Raw genomic sequence first — 20079 nt, forward strand, 5'->3', positions numbered from 1 at the left:
AACATACTATCACTGAGTTAGTCTCGCCCCGCAGGGAGGTCAAAATCTGACCCAGGAATCTCTCCCTGGGAATTTGATATAAATGACAGTATAATAGGCAGGGTGAAATACCCTCTTCCTCTTCCCCACCGCAAATACAGAGCCGTGGATTTCTTGGAACACGTCTATATCTTCTGTCCAAAAAAGCTGAGGGCGTGGTCTGAAAGCGTAATTCTGTGGGTTCTCAGAGAAGGAAGACATCATTTGCAGATATTGAGCTCTTTCATGATTTGTTTTCTGCAAACAATACCAATGGGAAAAATTTGAGGATTTGATTAAATCTAAATCACTCTATTTTACAAGCTGCATCGCCTGCCACTTTTAGGCTTCCGAGGGCAGCTTCCTCTATTTTTGGCAACGGGATTTTAGTTGTGTAAACGGCCCTGCTTTTTTAAAATGGTTATTACGTTTTTGGAAAGGTGGGGCAGAAGAACTTAAGTAATACATGAGATCAGTGAAAAATAAATATTTGCTGAAGACAGAACCGCGGTGCTCGGAGAACTGTGCCCTGCCGTTTACTCACGTTCTTTTACAGATGGGGGTTGCCGAAACTGGCCTGCAGCACTCCATCATCCGGAAGGCCCGGGAGATCCACGCCGTGGCGAAAACCATCCCAGGTAATTTCCCCCCCACCAGAACATGCCAGACCATTGGTTAGGGCTTGGCACAAGCCCCATTTCTCCACCCCATCCCCCTTCTTCTCCCCTGAGCATGTCAGAGGTTACTAGCTCTGTCTCATTGAGGAAATAAAAGAACCCCTGGCTCAGTGATAGAGGATCTGCTTTGCATGCAGAAGGTCCTGGGTTCAGTCCCTGACGGCATCTCCATGTAGGGCTGGGAATGTCCCTTGCTTAAAACCTTGGGAGAGCTGCTGCCAGTCAGTGTAGGTAAGACTGAGCCAGATGGAGCCAGTGGTCCAAAGGCAACGTCTTGTGTCCACCAGGAGCATCTGTGGCTCAGTGATCCCATGCCGAATCCCCAATGGCATCTCCAGGCAGGGCTGCGAATCTCCCCTGCCTGAAATCCTGGAGAGCTGCTGCCCATCAGTGTAGGCAGTACTGAGGTAGATGGGCTGACTTGGAGGTCAGGGGATGTGCTCCTGGGGATAGCCTTCAGCAAGCTCCTGGAGCTGTATTCATTCTGTGTTTTACCGTTCAGGTGGGCAGCTTGTGAGCCTCTGATATGATGCTGGACTCTTAAGGTCCCGTCTGCACCAGCAGTGTTAATGCCACTTTAAACTGTAGCAGCTGCTTCCCCAAAGCATCTTGGGAACTGTAGTTTGTGAAGGGTGTCTGTGTCTGTGTTAGAATTGCTTGTTAATGTTTTTTTTTAATGTTTTTAACCCTTTTTAAAAGATTTTTTTTAACGTTTTGAGTGTTGTTCTGCTTTAATGAATTCTAAGATCTGTTTTTATGATGTTTTAAAGTGTTTTTAGCACTTCTGTTTGCCGCCCTGGGCTCCTGCTGGGAGGAAGGGCGGGATATAAATTAAAGAATGAATGAATGAATGAATGAATGAATGAATGAATCAATCAATCAATCAATCAGGGTGCAGATAATTGTTAGGAAACCCTAATTCCCCTCCCAGAGCTACAATTTCCAGAGTGGCTTAACAATCAATCCCTCTTCCCAGGGAACTCTGGAAATCGTACCTCTGTGAATAGGGGTTTCCTAACAACTCTCAGCGCTCTTCACAAACAACAGTTCCCAGGAATCTTTGAGGGAAGCTGTAACTGTTCAAGTGGTATCACAGTGCTCTAAACGTATATTGCAGACCGGGCCGATGTCCCATCAGCCTCAGCCAGCATATTAGTTTGTTTCTTTTTAATGACTGTATGTTTTATTGTTGTAAGCCAACAAGTAGAAAAAGTTCCTGCAAAATGCAAACATTTCCAGGGTAAAAAGAGGTGATGGATTGATTCCATAAAGGAAGCCACAGACCTGAACTTACAAGATCTGAATAGGGTGGTTCATGACAGATGCTCTTGGAGGTCGCGGATTCATAGGGTCGCCATAAGTCGTCGTCGACTTGGAGGCACATAACAACAACAAGAATTGTCATGTAGCCAACGACAGAAGCATGTCCGCGGCGTCTTTGTAAGATTTATTTATTGTTCACTGGAATTGGACTATAAAGGTGATTTGCGGCATTCCACACTAGTCTGTGACATATATTGTTTCCAGTTTGAAAGGAGCACTTTTTAAAAATATGTTTTTGTCTCATCAGCTGGTGATATACCTTTGGAATAAGAATTTAAAGTTTGCTTTTATTTTTCAATGCATTAACAATTCTTACATTTATGTATTGTTTAATACATATTCCTTAACTCTTTTTTTAAAAAACTTACTGTTATAAGCTATGGCCATTCTACCCTGGACACGCCCGATCTCGTCCGATCTTGTAAGCTAAGCAGAGTCAGGCCTGGTTAGCACTTGGGTGGGAGACCGCCTGGGAATACCGGGTGCCGTAGGCTTAGAGGAGGGCAATGGTAAACCCCCTCTGAATACCTCTTCCCATGAAAACCTTATGAATGTACCCAAAAAAAGATTCATAGGGTCGCCATAAGTCATCATCGACTTGAAGGCATGTAACAACGGTTGTAAGCCACCTCACCCAGGCACAGGCTGGAAATATTTTTAAATGAATAGGCGTTCTCAATGACTGGCCCCTTCCGATCGCTTGCAGAGCTGCTGAAGCCCCCAGAAGAGGAAGAACCTCCCACTGCAGGAACCAGCAGAAAGCCCCCGGGTGCCACGGCCCCTTCTGCCCGGCCTCCAGAAGAGCACCAGTGCGAGTGTGTGGTCTGCATGGAGCTAGAGGTAGGTGGGCCTCTGGGGCATGAGGAGCTTTGAAAACCTCCTTTCTGAACACCTGGAAGAGTTGGTGATGCTCAAAGGCATCAGTACCACCCAGACATGTTGAAATCCCAACCCACCCTGCCCCACAACTGCAGAAATCTCTCCTAAGACCCGTCACTCCTAGTCTGTGATGTCTTCCAAGGCACAGTGTGCATATTTGGGCTGTGGGGGGCGGGGACAGGGTTGCCTCCATAAGGGACTAGCAACATGAGCCATTTTAAATGAAATTCCGGGACGCCGAGAGGGCCGAATTCTGTGCTTTTTGCACCAAATTCCGTGTCTTTGTACATCACAAGAGAGCCTCCGATGTCTTTATTGCCCTGTGTTCTCTTCATGACCTCCCAGGATTGTTGTGGGGATTCAGTGAAGAGGGAGAGAATCATGTACACCTCTTTGAGCTCCTTGGAGAAAGGCGGGATATAAATCCAATTAATAGTGATGATGGCAACGGCACTTGTATCCGCCTCTCCCTTCTGTGCCCCACAAAGAATCCAGCTAAGCCATATCATAAGCAAACATATATGTGCTATAGACAAGAAAAGAGATCCTAAGAATCCACTCTTCAGCCAAGATTGCAGTTAAAATCCACAAAAAGTGCAGTCGATTAGGGCTCCACGGAGGTGCCTGTGGCGCTTTCTTTGGATCCCTTGTGTTTGTTGGCGTATGTCCAGGATCCGGGCTTTTCCCTCCAGAGGGAGGTGGCAGGAGGAGTTGCAGATGGAGACTCTGGGCTGGCTGATGTAAAGTTTCCCTGCTTAAAAGGCCAGCAGCTTTTGCTGCCACCTCTCCATATCATTCCATTCCAGCTGATCATTACTAAGAAAACAGGCGCTTGGGTCTTGCTTGTGGGCTTCCTGTTAAGGCATCTGGCTGGCCACTGTGAGAACAGGATGCTGGACTAGATGGGCCACTGGCCTAATCCAGCAGCCAGGCTCTTCTGATAGTCTTATGTATCGCGTTCTTAACTAACGTCTGAGCTTACTTCTTCCCTCGTCCCTCCCACTCTCTTTTCCTTTTGTGTTGTGTCTTTTAGATTCTAAACCTGAGGCCAGGGACTGTCATATCACTGACGGTTGTAAGCCGCTCTGGGGGCCTTTTATGGGGGCTCAAGAGTGGTATGAACATGCTTTCAATAAAATAAAATGTTGTGAGCACCCAAGGGCAGCCCTTCTGGCTTCTGACTGTTGGTGATAACACAGGGAGGGGGTGGAGGCTTTGTGGTTGGAAAGAGTTACTGCCTAGCAGCTGCCCCTCTCTCTCTCTCTCTCTCTCCCCAGGCTCAGATGGTCTTCCTGAACTGCGGCCACGTCTGCTGCTGCCAAACTTGCTCCGAGGCCCTGAGCACTTGTCCGCTGTGCCGAAAGGACATTGTCCAGCGCATCCGCCTCTTCCACAGCGGCTAGGCCCCTGGAGGATGGTGCAGATCGCATCACTCCCGTCATGAGCCCGCCCTCCCCATAACCTCGTGCACGGGGGAGCCAGCAGAGGCTAAGTTTGCAATTTGCACTACCTCCTCGTCTACATATTTGTTGTTCTCGTCGTCATCATGCGCTCGCAAAGCATGGCTGCCGTTCCCCTTCCCCGGCCCTTGGTACATAGCTGTAGCTGCTTGGAAGCCAAGATGGAGGCGGGCGCCCGGTTTGGGTGCCAAGGGCACATCCAGGGAGGAGTGTGTGTGTGCGCGTGCTGTCCCCTGGCCAGATCGCTTGCAGATCCTCAAAGGTTCTGAGGAACGGCCAAGAGGCCTTTCTTTGCTAGGAACCTTGCATGTGATTATCTAAAAACACTCCATGAGGAACTTTGCACGTGATTATTTAAAAACACTCCATGCACAAACCTGTATGTGGAGTCAGCTCTAGGGAGTTTGGAGTTCAGGGATGGGATTCCCTTCTGCCTTCCCACCCCCCAGAAGGAAATTGGTGCTGTGGGATCTTCACAGACTGAGCCGTAGCAAAGGTGCCTGGGAGCTGTCCCCCCCCTTAACACAGGGAAGGGGCCTTGACTGATGCCTGGCCGTTCAGCAGCCAGCTCCCAATTTAGACCACCTTTCAGCTCTTTGGGGGCAGCTTTGTAATGCCACCTCTCTCAAGTTGGTACCCTCCAGGTGTTTTGGACTACATCTGATGGGAGTTGTAGTCGAAAACAGCTGGGGAGGCACCAACTTGAGAGAGGTGGCTTTAAGAACACCGCAACCACAAGAAGCCACAGGGATGGGGGTAGGGTCTAGCCAAGTCCATGGCTGATCAGTGTGTTGCACCACCCCCATCTCATGTTTCCCCGGTCTAACCGTGTGGCAATTGGGAAGGAGAGGCTCTCAAATTGACTGCAGATCCCTCTCCTTGTCAGCCTCAATCCAGCTGTCGGTTGATACCTAGGCCGGGTGTGTAGGGGGTGGGTCAGCCAAACCCGAGGCCTGGTTGGGTGGTGCCCCTGTTCCGCCCACTGCCTGTTTTTGCTAAGGAGGTGTGTGCATTGGATATGTGGTTCATGGTGCCTCTCGGTTCATTGGTCAGCACTTGGCCTTGATCGGCTTGCCAAGTCGCCACCTCCCCTCTACTAGAAGGAGCCGGCTGCTGCCAGGTCAGGCTTGGCTGGTTTCCTGGTGGGAGAGTTGGAGACTATCTTTAGCTCCTTCCCAGAAACCAACGGTTGGCACTTTGGATTACCTAACGCAGGAGCAGGGAAGCCTGTGGCCTTCCAGATCTTGTTGAACTGTAGCTCCCATCCGCCCCAGCATGCATGGCCCATGGGAGTTGTAGTTCAGCAACATCTGAAAGGCCAAAGGTTCTCCACACCTGACATAGCTGCGCCCCCTTGGCATCCGTTCTTCTGGAACGCCAAGATGAAGTGTTCGCCGAACTGGGGGGGGAGGGGGAGAAGCCAACAAAAGTAAGGCCTTGAACAGGCCTGGTGCAAGATGAGTGAGAAGACCTCTGGCTCGGCAATCTCTTCCCTGCCCAAATCTCTCTCTCGGGGTGGCTTGTGCCCCCTTCTACCCCAGGGAGAAGGATGCTGTGCCCAGCACATTGAGCTGCACTCCATCAACTCTGACCGTTGGCCCTGCCGGCCGCTGGGGTGGATGGTTGTTGGAGTCTAAAAACAGCCAAAGGAGCCACCACTTTCCCCATGCTAGACATTGCTGGGCCCACCGGTGGTCCTCTTATCCGGCTGTCCTCTTAACAAAACAACCCTGTTAGCCGCAGCAATGCTTTCCTGCGTTGTGGCTGTTTCGCAGCATGGACAGGTACAGCCTGGGCGCATTCCCTCAAAAGCAACAGAGAGCAGAGATTGGCCGCTGCTGGGGCGAGGAGCACAGTGGGCTCCTCAAGAGGGTTCCTAATTGCGGTCTCGTTCGCTGGGAGCAGGTTACCTGTGGGCCTCCAGAAATTGCTGGACTCCGCCTCAGCCGGCGACCAGGGATGTTGAGAGTCGAGCAACACCAGGAGGCCACGGGACTCCCCAGTTCTGTGCTGGGCTAAGCCGTGCACGTCCTTCCCCTAGCCCAGGTGCAGGGGAAACTTTGCCCCCCCCCCGTCTGTTGTCAAGCCACAACTTACCCACACCTGCCACATCTCTGCTCGAAACCAAAAACAATCTGAAAGTTGCTTTTTGCCTTGCCAGTCACTTCGGGGTCTCTTTCCCTGTCCAGCAAGAACCACCCCAGAGGCCGGGGTTCCAGTCCCTCCACGCACAAGGCCAGGATGCCTATGCCAAACATCCACGGCTTGTTTCTTCTCTTCCATGCATGGTGCGGCTTACCATTATCTTGTGCTCCCCAAAGTCGCATTGCAAACCCAAACTTCTTCCCAAAGAACCTTGCAAAGTGTAGTCCTTTTGTGCCGGTGCTGAAGATGGTCACGAACAGTCTCGCCCGCCCACCCTCAGAACTGCAAATCCCCAAAAGTGCCGAGTGTGTGTGGGAGCCATTACATGTAAACCAGAGATAGGCCTGTATAGCACTCCCTCGCTTTGCCAGCAGCAGAGAAGACGCTTCATCTCTGCCCCTTTGGAGACAGGCGTGCCCACCCAAGGCTGCAAGGCCAAATTCAGGCAGCAGCAGTGGCTTAACTGGAGCGGTGATCCCTTTGCATGACTCTGTTGTTTCCAGCGTTGGTCCATTTTTACTTGTGATCGTCTCATGTGTATCCAGCAAAGAAATAAAAAACCAGGTATGGAATGCAATCCATGTTCTCTCTTTGTGCTCCTTTAGGGTAGACCAGGTATGGGGAACTTTAGGCCTTCCAAATCTTGCTGCAGTAGAGCTCCTCTGAACCCTGGCTGTTGGCGATGCTCGCTGAGGCCGATGGGAGTTGTCTTTCAGCATCACCTGAAGGGCCAAGGGTTCCCCGCACTTGGGGTAGACCAAGAGTAGACAGCCAATGGTACTTTCTTTGAATTATGATTTCTTCAAGGTGCAGCGTTTTAATTGGTTAACCTGTCAGATTGCTAGCAAGGCTGTCACCTAAATCTTAAAATGAATAAATCACTTCCACCCTGGCTTCCCTAGGATATACATTTAATAAATATTTTTCTAAAAAAAGTATTGCAGGAATGGGGAGCCTCAGACATCCAGATGTTGCTGAACAACAATTCCCCTCAGCCCCAGCAAGCGTGGCAAATGGCCAGGGATGAGGGGAATTGTAGATCAGCAACATCTGGAAGGGGCCTCAGCTTCCACACACTTGTCTTAATGTCTGTCAAGTCAACATATCCTTCCAGAATGGCATTTGAGACAGACTGTCTGTTTTCCCCAGAGTTAGAATTCATATATGACAGAAATGGCCACTAGTCATCTGAGCAAGTGACCTGTTCTCGCTCACCAGTAAATGGTTCCATTTAGAAATTGATAAATTCTGAGTACCAATTCTTGGGTCTAAAAGAGGGGCTGGGAACCTGCCTAAGAGACCCTTGGCTGCATTCTCTGGTTTTTCCACACATGATTGGACTCTCCCTTACTTTCCAAAGCTACGCATCACCAGGTGTCCTTTGAGCCTCCTGCCTGTTTACACAAAGCTGCCCAAAGTGTCCTCTAGGCAAGGCCTTGAGTTTAGGGGACAGAGCAGATTAAGTTGGTAAAAGTCCTCCCCTCGGCACCGTGAGCCATGAAAACAACATTAGCTAGAGGGGCATGGCCACAGTTCACTGGCGGAGCATCTACGTGGTATGCAAAAGGTCCCTGGTCCAATCTCTGGCCTCTCCGGGTACAGCTAGAAGCGAACCCAGAGTCTGAAACTTTGGAGAGCTGCTGCCAGTCAGGGTGGACAATACTGAACTATATGGGCCAGTGGGCTGACTCTGCATGAGGCAGCTTCAGTATGTTACTTTAAGAGGCACATCTCTTATTGTTCCCTCTTTCATTTATAAATATATTGGCACACTGCTATTTCATATAAAAACATCAAAGCGGTTTACCCCACGTTAAAACAACAACCGTACAATAAAAACATTGAAAAATGACATGAACTCTCTTCAAGTCGATCCTGACTTATGGCGACCCTACGAATAGGGTTTTCATGTCAGTGGTATCCAGAGAGGGTTTACCATAGCTTTCCTCTGAGGCTGAGAGGCCGTGACTGGCCCAAGGTCACCCAGTGAGCTTCATGGCTGTGTGGGGATTCGAACCCTGGTCTCCCAGGTCACAGTTCAACACTCTAACCACTACACAAAATACAATAAAAGGTTAACTATTGCAAAAAGACAATAGCAGTGATCCCACTCACAATATCAATGTGGCCCCCAACAGGTTTGCACCAGAAAATGTGGCCCTTGTGTTAAGGTTCCCCTATCCCTGCTCTAGAAGTGGTCTGAATGGGGAAATAGATGTACCTTGTCTCTAGCAGATATGCAGGTCAACCAAACCTGTGACCCTCCAAGACGTTGCTGAACTCCAACCCGTCGGCCTCAGCCAGCATCATGACCAATGATCAGGAACGACAGGAGAAGCAGCCCAGCAAAAGCTGGAAGCCTGCCAGGTGTCTTTTTGTCTTTTAAATCAAAATGTATGTACCGCTTCATTGTAATAAAACCTTCACGCAATTTACAACCCCCCCAAACATTAAAATTATCGGTAAAAGACACTTAAAAACAGGTATTTAAAAATATAATTAGCATCCACAGTAAGCTAACCAGAGATCAGAACACACGTCAACATCCTACATGTCTGCATAGGCTTGCCTAAACAAAAAAGTTTTCAGCAGGTGACGAAAAGAGTACAGCAAAGGCACCCACCTGATGTCAAGAGGCAGGGAGTTCCAAAGTATAGGTGCTGCCATACTAAAAGATCGGTTCATTACAAGTGCAAAATGAGTATTATGTGGCGCCTGAAAGTGACAGTTCTACAAATCAAAGCGGTCAAGTGGGCATATTGGGGGTAAAGCAATTCCGCAAGTTAACTGGTCCTAAGCTGTTAAGGGCTTTATATACCCATAACGACACCTAGAACTTGGCCTAATGGCAACTCAGCAACCAATGCAGATCTCTTGAGCAATGCTGACAGGGTCTCACTCCTGTCAGCAACCCTGCTACAGCATTCTGCACTAACTGCAGCTTCCCGATCGAGGTCAAGGGAAGCCCCACACAGAGTGCATTGCAGTAATCCAGACTTAAGGTCACCACTGCCTGACTCGGTTTTGTTCCCCATCCCTGAATCGTAAACACATGTGAAGGAAAGCCGAGGTGGCGTGCAATGCCATTCACTGTGGCTGCCGAGAAATGTTTTGCACCGCAGCTAAAAACTGGCAGGAAGTTTTGATTTTCTGCCGTTAAAGATGCATAAACGATGCACAAAAGCCTTTGCTGATATGTAAGAGCGGAGTATGGGTGGGTGTAGGGGAGGCCTGTGAGGAGTTCTTTGGTACGATAAGGGTATTGGAGGCATGCTTGCATTTTTTTTAAATCTATGAACCTGTTTATAAAATTATGCATGGCATTGAGAAAGTGGATAGAGAAAAGTTTTTCTCCCTTTCTCATAATACTAGAACTCATGGACATTCAAAGAAGCTGAATGTTGGAAGATTCAGGACAGACAAAAGGAAGTACTTCTTTACTCAGCGCATAGTTAAACTATGGAATTTGCTCCCACAAGATGCAGTAATGGCCACCAGCTTGGATGGCTTTAAAAGAAGATTAGACAAATTCATGGAGGACAGGGCTATCAGTGGCTACTAGCCGTGATGGCTGTGCTCTGCCACCCTAGTCAGAGGCAGCATGCTTCTGAAAACCAGTTGCCGGAAGCCTCAGGAGGGGAGAGTGTTCTTGCACTCGGGTCCTGCTTGCAGGCTTCCCCCAGGCACCTGGTTGGCCACTGTGAGAACAGGATGCTGGACTAGATGGGCCACTGGCCTGATCCAGCAGGCTCTTCTTATGTTCTTATGACCGATATGCAATACCTGGTGCTAGGTGAGCACACCTCACTGTCAAATTCCCAGCATGGACCCCACCCCACAACATCCTTGTGCAGAGAGCCCTATGCAAACGAAACAAATGTTTTCTGTTAACAAGTCATCAATTAAGGATTAAAGTTCAGCCTTGGCGTGGCTTGGGAGGTGAAGAGTCCGCCCTTATCTGCCAGCAAGCGGCCCTTCATTAACACACTGGGGCACTGCCCCTGTTTAGCTTGGCTGGAAGGCTTCAAAAGGCACGTTTAGCCAGGCATCGGAGGCAGCTGCTTCTTCTCAGCCCAAAGCCGCATGAGCCAGGACAAAAGTCTTCTTGGAGAAAGAGCACCTCGCAGGGCCCTCACTCTCGGGGCTGTGTGTGTGTCTGTCCTTGTAGTCTAGACGTTGCCAGACCCTTTCGAAGCAGGATAGCTAGGAAAGGAACCATCTCCAAGGCCACAAAGAAGAGATGGCGCTGCTGTTGCCCGGCATTGATGGGCGGCCAGACGTGCGCATGGCAGAATGTGGGATTTGCTTCGAGGCCTTCAAAGATGCCTCCAGCGGGCGGGTGCCCAAGCTCCTGCGGTGCAGCCACTCGCTCTGCCTGGCCTGCCTGAGGAAGCTGGTCTGCCGAAACAGGGCTTTCTCCTTCGTGTTGTGCCCTTTTTGCCGGATGGTAACCATAGTCCCTGAGGGAGGGCTCCAGGACTTGAGGAACGACGAAGCCCTTCTGCGGGAAATGGTGCCCCAGGAAGGGGTGGGGATGGAGGCCGAAGAGGAACCGGGGGACGACAAAGAGTCCTCCGGGGCCTCCGACTGGTCCCTCGGTGACTCAACCCTGGCGCTGGATGTGGAGTTCAACTACCGGACGGGATCACCCATCTTCACCGTCAGTGGCATTGTGCCAGCATATCCGGTGACGGGGCTCCGTTCCAGCATGGGAGTCTGGGGCCGGTTCCACATGCAGGAAGTGCGGAACTCTGTGCTGATTGATCTTCCACACAGGGCCTCCTCCCGAGACTCAGAGCCACCTCCGTCCGTGGAGAACTTGCGGCTCTGCTTCGCTGTGACCATCATTCTCCTCATCGTCTCCGTCTTCTTCGCGTTGGTCTTCTTCAAATAGAAGAGAGGCCGGGAGATTGGCCTGGGCGAGCCAACTTCTCAGCCGAAGGGAAGAGGTCCTTTTTGGGGGCCTAGCTGATGTGGAAATAGGGAGCACCCTTGCACAGGTCTGCAGGCACTGTTTTTCCAGCCCATCCTACATACCACTAAAACTACCACCAGCACTTAACTCCGGTTCTTAAAAGCTTGTATTGGCTGCCCATATGTTACCGGGCCAGGTTCAAGGTTCTTGTATTAATTTGCAAGGCCCTTAAGAGCTTGGGTGTAGGATGTCTTAAGGCTCACCTGATCCCTTAGCCCGATGGCTAAGATCTTTGCAGGGACTCTCTGTTGGTGGCCCCCCATGGCTCAGATGCATGGCTTGTATTAGAAATTACATATTCAATGTTGTGGGCCCAAGCCTTTGGAACTCCCTCCTGACTGAGATTAAACAAGCACCCTCCTTTTGTTGAACTTCAAGCATATGACTAAAGCTTTCTTTAGTAATTCAGGCATTTTAAGGTAATCTTGGTTTTATTATTGTTTCATTTCATGTATGGATTGTTTTTATGTACGCTTCTAAGAAATGCAAATAATTAAGTTGTATAGAAATGTTTTTAATAAATACATAAAAACCTATGTGGCATCTGTGCTCTTGATCTATTTTTTATTTTTTTTTTAAGATTTGGGACACTTAAGATGCTTGTGACAGCAACGTGATTGAAGGCATGCCTGCCAACTTTTAAAATCTATTGCTGTCTCTAGTAGGGAAAAATCATTACGATGCTGTTCTCGTGAAAAATAGTTTAGGCATCTGCTGTGCAGCTTTCTACCCATTTTTTATCAAAAAATTCTAATACTTCCTCAGAATTGTAGCTCACACTTCCCGAGCAGCAGAGGTTTAGCAAGGCAGCCCCATCCTAATGTACTTAATCAAAAGCGAGCCCTGTTGGGTTGACCATGAATTAGGTACTGGTAAGTATGTTTAGGACTGCAGTCTTTGCTTGCAAAGAGGTCAAGGTACTGCAAGCAACTCTGTTTCGGTTTTGCGGTGTAGATCTTGCAAGGCATATAATTGTACCACTGAGGAGCTGAGCTAGCTTACGAAGTGCTTTGTTTCATTTAGCAATAAGCAAACGTAGACAGCTCTTGAAGAAAGTATTTGGTGAGTTGCTGGTGGTATAATACAGGAAATTTAAAGGAAGAGATAACAACACTGCAACGAAAGGCGAGCAAGGTCCTGATCCCGAGTAATAGTAGGAGATACAGGCTTCAGAATCAACAGACTGTGGCCCAGACTGCAGCAATAGCTGGCAGCTTGGTAGAGATGAGCTGGTGTTTCGGCAATGGAACAAGCCCAGGCTGGGATTAATAACGGGAAATAACTTAGTTCAGAGATTCCCAAACTGTGGTCTGCGAGCTTAATCCAGGGGGGGCCATGGCATGTCTGTGGATTTGTGGTGGAAGACCAGAGACAACCCATCCGTTGCACTCAATATTCATATCGATTTTTTACTTGTGTTTTCATTGCTGCTTTTATTTCTCATACTGTATTTTATTGCATTACAAATTTGCATTCTACGGAATTCAATAAAATACAAAATATTAAGAAATAAAAGAGGTAGCTGAAATGTAGTTAAAAGCCATACCAGCATCTAGCACAGCACATGACAATTGCTACAGTAGGCAGGAAAAGCATTGATGGTCCCCGCCAAGACCCTCAGCATTTTCCAAGCGGTCCATGGGGAACAAGGTTTAGGAACCATGGAGGGGGAAACGATTATTGAGATTGATGTATGAACATGAAGCACTCGGAAGGTTTCTAAAGCATTATATTGAGTAGCAAATGGGGTTTTGGTGTTTGCAATTCCCAAAGGCCCCCTCCCCACCCCCAATTCTTTTCGTTTAAGCAACACAATGGATTTAATTTACTTTAATTGCACTTTTTTATTTTTCCAAGACATGAAACAGAGTTTCAAAGTTCAACAAGGTTCAAAAACGAGAGATGAGCTGCATGGCATAGGCTAAGTTCGGTTTCCAGAGAGAGAGAGATGCTGTTCAAGAGATGTTTGCCTCCCCAAAGTGACCTCCATCCCCAAAGTGACAGATAGTGGCTGTGATGAAAGCAAGTGGGGTATGTGTGTGGTTGTGGTTGGTGGATTAAACCGGCAGGATTTTAAAGCCGCATGAAGCACCCAACCGGCATCTGCTGCCTTCAGGCTACGGTTCAAGAAACAATTGGGCTTGTGCCATTTCTCTCTCCAGCAACCCATCTAAAATTAGGCAACATTATGACTGGGGGGGGGGAGAGGGAGAGGTCAAAGCCACATCAACCCTTGAATCAGGTAATGCTGAGGTGAGCTTCAAGTTTAAATTAATTTAGGCAGTATCTGTATCCATACCCCAAAACGTGTTGAGAGAAAAACCCAACAACCGACTACTATTCAAAGTTGCGTACAATGTGGCCACCCAGCCACTTTAAAATGGCTTTTTGGGTGGTTGTTGCCAGAGGCCTTGCCGCAAGACTGGATGGTGCACCCGTGGACAGGAGGTAACGGAAGGGAGTTCTCTTGTCATGAAGTGCTGGGGAGCCACTGTTTAGCCCGACAAGAGCTTTGAGCGAGCCTGCTTTGGGCATCCCAAAGAGGCTTTAAAACACGTGAACGATACGCAGTGTATTCCTGTGAAGTGCTTGGGTAACTCTTGCATTTTGAATGCCGCAATTTGCGTCTCCCCGCTGCGCACAAACAGCAGGTGAACTGGGCAGTGCCGACCCCAGACACCTAGCTAAAAAAAGGTGCGTCACCCCATCTGAAGGACACGGCCCAGAGATGTCCCAGCTGGAGATCAAGGAACAGCTTCGCCCCAGAGATGTGCATTGGGGAAAGTTCCTGGGCGCTCTTTTGGAACAAGGAATGTTGTTGAGCAGTGGCTTTTCACAGGGCAATGCCAGCCGGGGTTAGTTTAACATTTCATCCGGTTTCCTGGTAAGCCATAGATTTTCTCTAGCCATCCATCATGGCAACTCTCCCCCTCACCAAGCACAGAGCTGGCTTAATGGGATTAAAGGTGACAAACGCAGCAACGCACACATGCCCAGACTGCTGAGAGGACAAAGCAAATTGCCACCCTCTCAGCTGGGGAGGAGAACAACTGACTGTCACCTCTTCACCTTTGGGTGCCTCCGGGAATTTCATTTCCCAGAAGCAGCGAGCTCAATGGGCTCTTAAAGGAACTGCCAATGCCAAACAGTCCTGCCGTGGCGGCAGGCGGAAAGCGGCAGGATCGAAGAGGCAAAGAGGTGGCGGAGGAGGAGGCAGTGATGACCTTCATGGGCAAGGTGCCCCCCCAGGCACAGTAGAAATACCCTTCTCTCCAAAAGGGGTTGTTGCTGGGTACAAGAGAGGGACCCACCCCACATCCTAGCTAGCACAGACATGCTCCCCCACTCACAACTGCGCAGCTGGGGAACGAGGCTTTAAAACAGCAGAAGGGTCAACGGTCTGGAGGATGGTGTAGGTGAGAGTGAGTGAATGAGCAAGTGAGACAGTGAGCGAGTGTGAGAGAGACAGTCTAGCACCCCACAGCCTTCATATATTTATGTTCACACAGAGAAGGGGAATCTGGCAGTTGCAGGGGGGGGGGGGCGGGAGGAAATCCCAGCCTCTCTTCAGTCTCTGCGGGAAGAAAAAGGTAGCCCAACCTCATTTGCATAAGTAGTTTGGGATTAGTGGGAGGCTAAGCCACAAGGGTTAGGACAGACAGGACATGCAGAGGAGAGGGGGGCTAGCTGCTTGAGTAAGTCCTGGCAGAGAGAGAGAAATGGCTGCCTATTGACCCCATAAACAGTGCAAGTTTAACAGTCCCGGCATCTTGTAGCTGCCGCCTCAGCCAGAATGAACAAACCAGGGATTCCCACTGGGGGTGAGGTGGGGACAGAAACACAGTTCCATCCTTTTCAGCCCAGACCCGCGATTGCTGTGTGCCCGAGATAGAACAGTCTCGCCGTGCCGTTTGTCGGGTCGCTCATCCCAGCCAGTCTAGGTCGTCGTCATTATCATCATCCTCGAAGAGTGGGGTTGGGGGAGGCCGGCCCTTCAGGCTCTGAATCCCCAGAGAGAGGGAGGGAGGGAGGAAGGAGGGGGAAGGCAGAATTTGGTCAACGCAGCTAGGGGGGAGCAGACTCTGCCTCAGGCGGATCGGGCCAGGCCTGCAAGACGGTCAAGGAGGCAGGCCGCGGACAGAAGCCTCTCCTGCAGCCTGGCCTGCCCTGGCTGGCCTTCACCAATCGCCACCTGCATTTCTATTCTCAGTCAAAATGGTAGAATGCTTCCCCCTTCTCCCCCCCCTTTTTTTTTTAAAAAAAAAGAAAGCTGCAATCCTCACGATGCTACTTTGCATCCTATACCAACACCTCTGGGACAAACACATAGGGGTGCATCCAACGGCGGTCTGCTCAGAGGAGACCCATTGAAATCAATGGATCTGAGTTAGTCATCCCCGTTGGTTTCAACGGGTCTATGTGAGCAGGGCTAGCACTGTATACAACCCATTGCCTATGCCTCGCGGAGGACAACTCCATAGAGCATCCTGGGTGGAATTCCTCAAGATGCTGAACGCACGGCTGCCAGCCTTAATGCTGGTAGAAACTTCACACTCCAGGTCATAGTAGAAAGCACCACGGCCAGACCTCTCCAGGACCATGGACACACAGGCACAGTCTAGCACTTACCAACTCTTCCTCCTCCTCCTCCTCCTCCTCCCCTTCCAGTGGTCCTCCCAGCGCAGACGGCTTGCGAGGGGAAGCTTTGAACAACCTGCCTTTGTCCTCAAGGAGGCTGCGCAAGAGAAGGGATAAAAACAGAGCTCATTTTGAATTGGGGGGCAGGTGGGGGAGAGCGAGAGAAAACAACAATGTAAGGCATAACCTCCCTATAGGAAAAGCGGACACCCCCCCTCAAAAAAAAAACACTACTCCAAGATCCAAGTGCTAACATCCAGTTATCTTAATCGAAAAGACTGAGAAGAGCCAAAAGCAACAGAGATGAGAGCCTTCAGCCATGCCCAAAAAAGCCAGGTTGTTCCAACAGATCAACACCAGCCAGGCCACACGGCTTGCGTGGTCATTGGGGAAGTGGCTGCAGCTCAGTGGCAGAGCACCTGCTTTGCACACGGAAGGTTGCAGGTTCAGTCCCTGGCATCTCCACATAGATCTGGGAATGTCCCCTGCCTGAAACATTGGAGAGCAGCTGTCAATCCGTATAAATACTGAGCTAGATAGACTTACAGCCTGACTCAATATAAGGAAGCTTACGTTCCTATTCAAATTCAGCCTTTTATTCAAAGCCATAAGGACTAGAATCTTACTTCATTTTTAGGGGAAGAGCCGCAGAGCAGCTGCTCTGCTTGCAAAAAAAAAAAGGCCCAGGTTCCAACCCCGATGGCATCTCCACACAGGGATGGGACAAGATTCTCTGTCTGAAACCCTGGAGAGCTGCTGCCAGTCAGGGTAGACAGTACTGAGCTAGATAGAACCAAAGGCCTGACTCGATACAAAAGGCGGCTTCCTAGGTTCCCATGTTGAGCCTGCAAGGGGACTTGAGGACAGCTGTGGTGGCAATGGCCCCAGCACTCCTGCCAGCAGCAGTGTCAAAGGGCATGCGGGCTGAACTCTTGGAGCAGGGGTGGGCTGAGGAAAGGGGGGGCACACAGAGTGTGCTGGTGGCTGGGATTTTTGCTAAAACAGAGGGTTGGAGTGGGCGGGCCTTGGCCTGGTCCAGCAAGGTGCCCCTCACATCTTCAAGCAAGAACCACAAAGTCCTGGGACTGGCAGGGGGGGAGAGTAGCTGTTGTGCTCAGGTCCTGCCTGCGGGCTTCCCATTGGGCCATCCAGCTGGCCACTGTGAGAACAGGACGCTGGACTGGATGGGCCCTTGGCCTAATCCAGCAGCCGGGCTCTTCTTACGCAGACACGGGATTCACTCAGTGCAGACTGGTTATGCCTCTTAGAGGGCTTCCGCTGACAGTTCTTGTAAAAACGAAAATCCCTGCCCCCTCTGGCATATTTGCAGTGCCAACCAGTGGAGAGGCGGCACAAAAGGGAAAGACTCACTGAGGGCACAGCACCAGTCCCCCCTCTCTCCCTCCCTGATACTGACCTGGAACCCACTTGGGTAGGGCTGGATGCTGGTCTTGGTTGCCTGGCTCCAGCCAAGTCGTGCTTGTCAGCTGTAGCGGGTGGGGAGGCGGAGTCAGCGGAATTCTGGTTTGGAACACCAGACGGGGAGGCGGAGCTAGCAGAACTCTGGTCCGGAACACTCTCCTGCATTCCCTCCGGGCCTATCGTGGGCCCCTCCACCTTGGGCGCCGTCTCCTCATTAGCCGCTGGCTTCGGAGTCACTGGAATGGCAGTGTCTATTGTGCACGCTTCATCCCGAGGGCTTGGCTCCGCCTCGGTGGCCGGGAGCCCTGGAGGAGGCTTTGTGGTATGATCTGAGGCCAGAGAGGCTTCCTCATCAAGCACTTCCAAAGTCTGCACCTCAGAAGTGGCAGAAGCCGGTTCGTCCTGGCCTCTGTCCAGAGAGACAGAAGTGGGACCGCCCAAGTCCTCCTCGAGGGTAGCTGAAGGAACGGAAGATGCTGCTCTTCCATGGGGAGAATCACTCCGGCGTTCCCCATCAAGACCTGCTGCTGGGCTTGCCGGCATCCTCTCTGCAGGGTCCGGTCCTTTCCCCTCGGTGCTGCTGCTGCTCCCCACTCTCTCCTCCTGCCTCTCCAGCAGCTGCAGAGTTATCGCCTAAAAACAAGCAGAAGGAAGGGGAAATTATTTGCCACAAAACCGACGTCAGCCCCCCATGCAAGTCAACCCTGATGCCAGTTATCGTGTACTGCAGGGGTTCCCAAACTGTGGCCCATGGACCACCAGCAGCCTGCAAGCTTCAATCAGGTGGTCCGCGGGCGTGTCTGTGGGTTTGTAGCTGAAGGTGGGAGATGAATGTTCATATTGATTTTTAATTGTATCCTTATTTCTTGTATTGTATTACAATTTGAATTCTAGGAAATTATAATTGCTGCAAAAGGCAGAAAAATCATTAAGCGGTCTGCTGAGACCCTTAGCTGTTGAAGTGGTCCGTGGGGAAAAACGTTTGGGAACTGCTGGTGTAGTCGTCAGTGTCAGACTTGGATCTGGGAAAAATGGAAATGGACTACCTTCAAGTCGATCCAGACTTATGGCGACCCTATGAACAGGGATTTCAGAGGGGGTTTACCATTGCCTCCCTCTGAGGCTAGTCCTCCCCAGCTGGCTAGGGCCTGCTCAGCTTGCCACAGCTGCACAAGCCATCTCCTTCCTTGTCCACAACTACCAAGCTGGGGGGCAACTGGGCTCCTTGGGACTATGCCGCTTGCCCACGGCTGCACAGGTGGCAGGGCATGTAACCCCCGAGCCACTCACTGTGGGGGTGATCTTTAGCTGGCCCTTGACATCCAGGAGACACGAGCGGGGATTTGAACTCATAGACTCTGGACTCCCAGCCAAGCTCTCCTCCCCACTGTGCTATACCAGCTGAAACCAAAGTTCAAATCTCCCGCTCAGCCACATATACCACTAAATGACTTTCATTCAGCGCTACACTGGATACAATCCATTGTTTCCAGCATTTGCTGGGGCGGCGACTCCATCCTCTTTGCTCCACTAATGGGTAGTAATAGCAGAATTATGCAAAGAAGAAGAAAAATGCTTTAACAGATCTGCTCAGTTTGCATAATAAATCTATGCAGGTGTCAGGACCCATCTGCCCTGGGCTGTACCTTGATGGTATTCATGACAACGCCCAGGACCGTCCTGCCAGTGTAGGATTCCTCCAACTCAAACTGGCCCCGCAGAGACTGGAACACCCCGTTCATGATCTTCTTCACCTGGAGAAAGAGGCACTTCAAAGAGTCAGAAGGCAGATAGGGAGCACGAGCAACAGCAGTGGGCTTCCAACGGTTTCTGGACAAAGTATGATGATGGTGATTAATTGCATCGGGGGGGGGAGATTTGTTTATTTATTATACAACAAACATTATCCGGACAGCATTCACGTGACAAGAGATGGATGAAATTACATTGTGTCGTTCAGATTAACATGAAAGTAATGACGTCTACAGGAAAATTCTCCCCTTCCACCAGCAAGTCCACCAAGATAGCTTGAAGCTTGATTTGCTTTTGCTTTTCCTGCACGCGACTAAGGTTTAGCAACTGTTGGTTCTTAATTCTTATTTCAGGAGTGCCACAGGGCTTATTATTATTATTATTATCTCAAAAAGCGAGAAACACATTTGCCATTTATTTCTTTGCTATTCGTTTCAGTTATGAATCACTCCCCACGAGGCATCCTGAAGTGATTTACAATATAATAAAAACATACACTAAAGATCTTTTAAAAAGACGTTTTAAAGTTGTTGCTGTTTTTAAGATGTTAGTGTTTTGTCCTTTGTCTGCCACCTTGGGCTCCTTCAGGGAGGAAGGGTGGGGCAGAAGGTTAATAATGAATAAATAAATAAATATAAAAACAGTTACATATACATAGTCTTTCCCTGGGGAGAAAAGAGAGGAAAGGGAACTGCATGCTGGTGATAAGCAATGGCCCACTGATACCACAAAGAGGGGGCTCCTCATTCAGGAAGAGAAAAAAACAAACACCGCAGTATTGTAAGGGAGG

The 20079-nt window shown here is 49.9% G+C and overlaps 2 protein-coding genes and 1 pseudogene across 3 annotated transcripts in view; 2 read left to right on the forward strand and 1 right to left on the reverse strand.

The window, feature by feature from the left end:
• Window positions 1-7079, forward strand: part of LRSAM1 (leucine rich repeat and sterile alpha motif containing 1) — a 32620-nt gene extending 25541 nt beyond the window's left edge. The window contains 3 exon segments of the mRNA XM_061604180.1: window positions 575-656; window positions 2725-2858; window positions 4175-7079. Coding sequence (XP_061460164.1) covers window positions 575-656; window positions 2725-2858; window positions 4175-4300 — 342 coding nt within the window. The 3' untranslated portion in view covers window positions 4301-7079.
• FKBP15 (FKBP prolyl isomerase family member 15) overlaps window positions 1-20079 on the reverse strand; it is a 65831-nt gene that overhangs the window by 12765 nt on the left and 32987 nt on the right. The window contains exons 26-29 of one of the 2 annotated variants that reach the window (XM_061604158.1): window positions 19184-19291; window positions 17533-18170; window positions 16107-16212; window positions 13294-15478 (exon numbers count right to left, since the gene is read on the reverse strand). In XM_061604158.1, the coding sequence (XP_061460142.1) occupies window positions 15401-15478; window positions 16107-16212; window positions 17533-18170; window positions 19184-19291 (930 nt within the window). In that variant the 3' untranslated portion in view covers window positions 13294-15400. Of the gene's footprint in view, window positions 1-13293; window positions 15479-16106; window positions 16213-17532; window positions 18171-19183; window positions 19292-20079 lie in introns of those variants that run through there. The other variant, XM_061604157.1, reaches the window with a different exon arrangement.
• On the forward strand, window positions 2394-2512 carry LOC133374091 (5S ribosomal RNA; annotated as a pseudogene).

Source organism: Rhineura floridana, chromosome 20 (assembly GCF_030035675.1).
Source record: "Rhineura floridana isolate rRhiFlo1 chromosome 20, rRhiFlo1.hap2, whole genome shotgun sequence".
Lineage (NCBI taxonomy): Eukaryota > Metazoa > Chordata > Lepidosauria > Squamata > Rhineuridae > Rhineura > Rhineura floridana.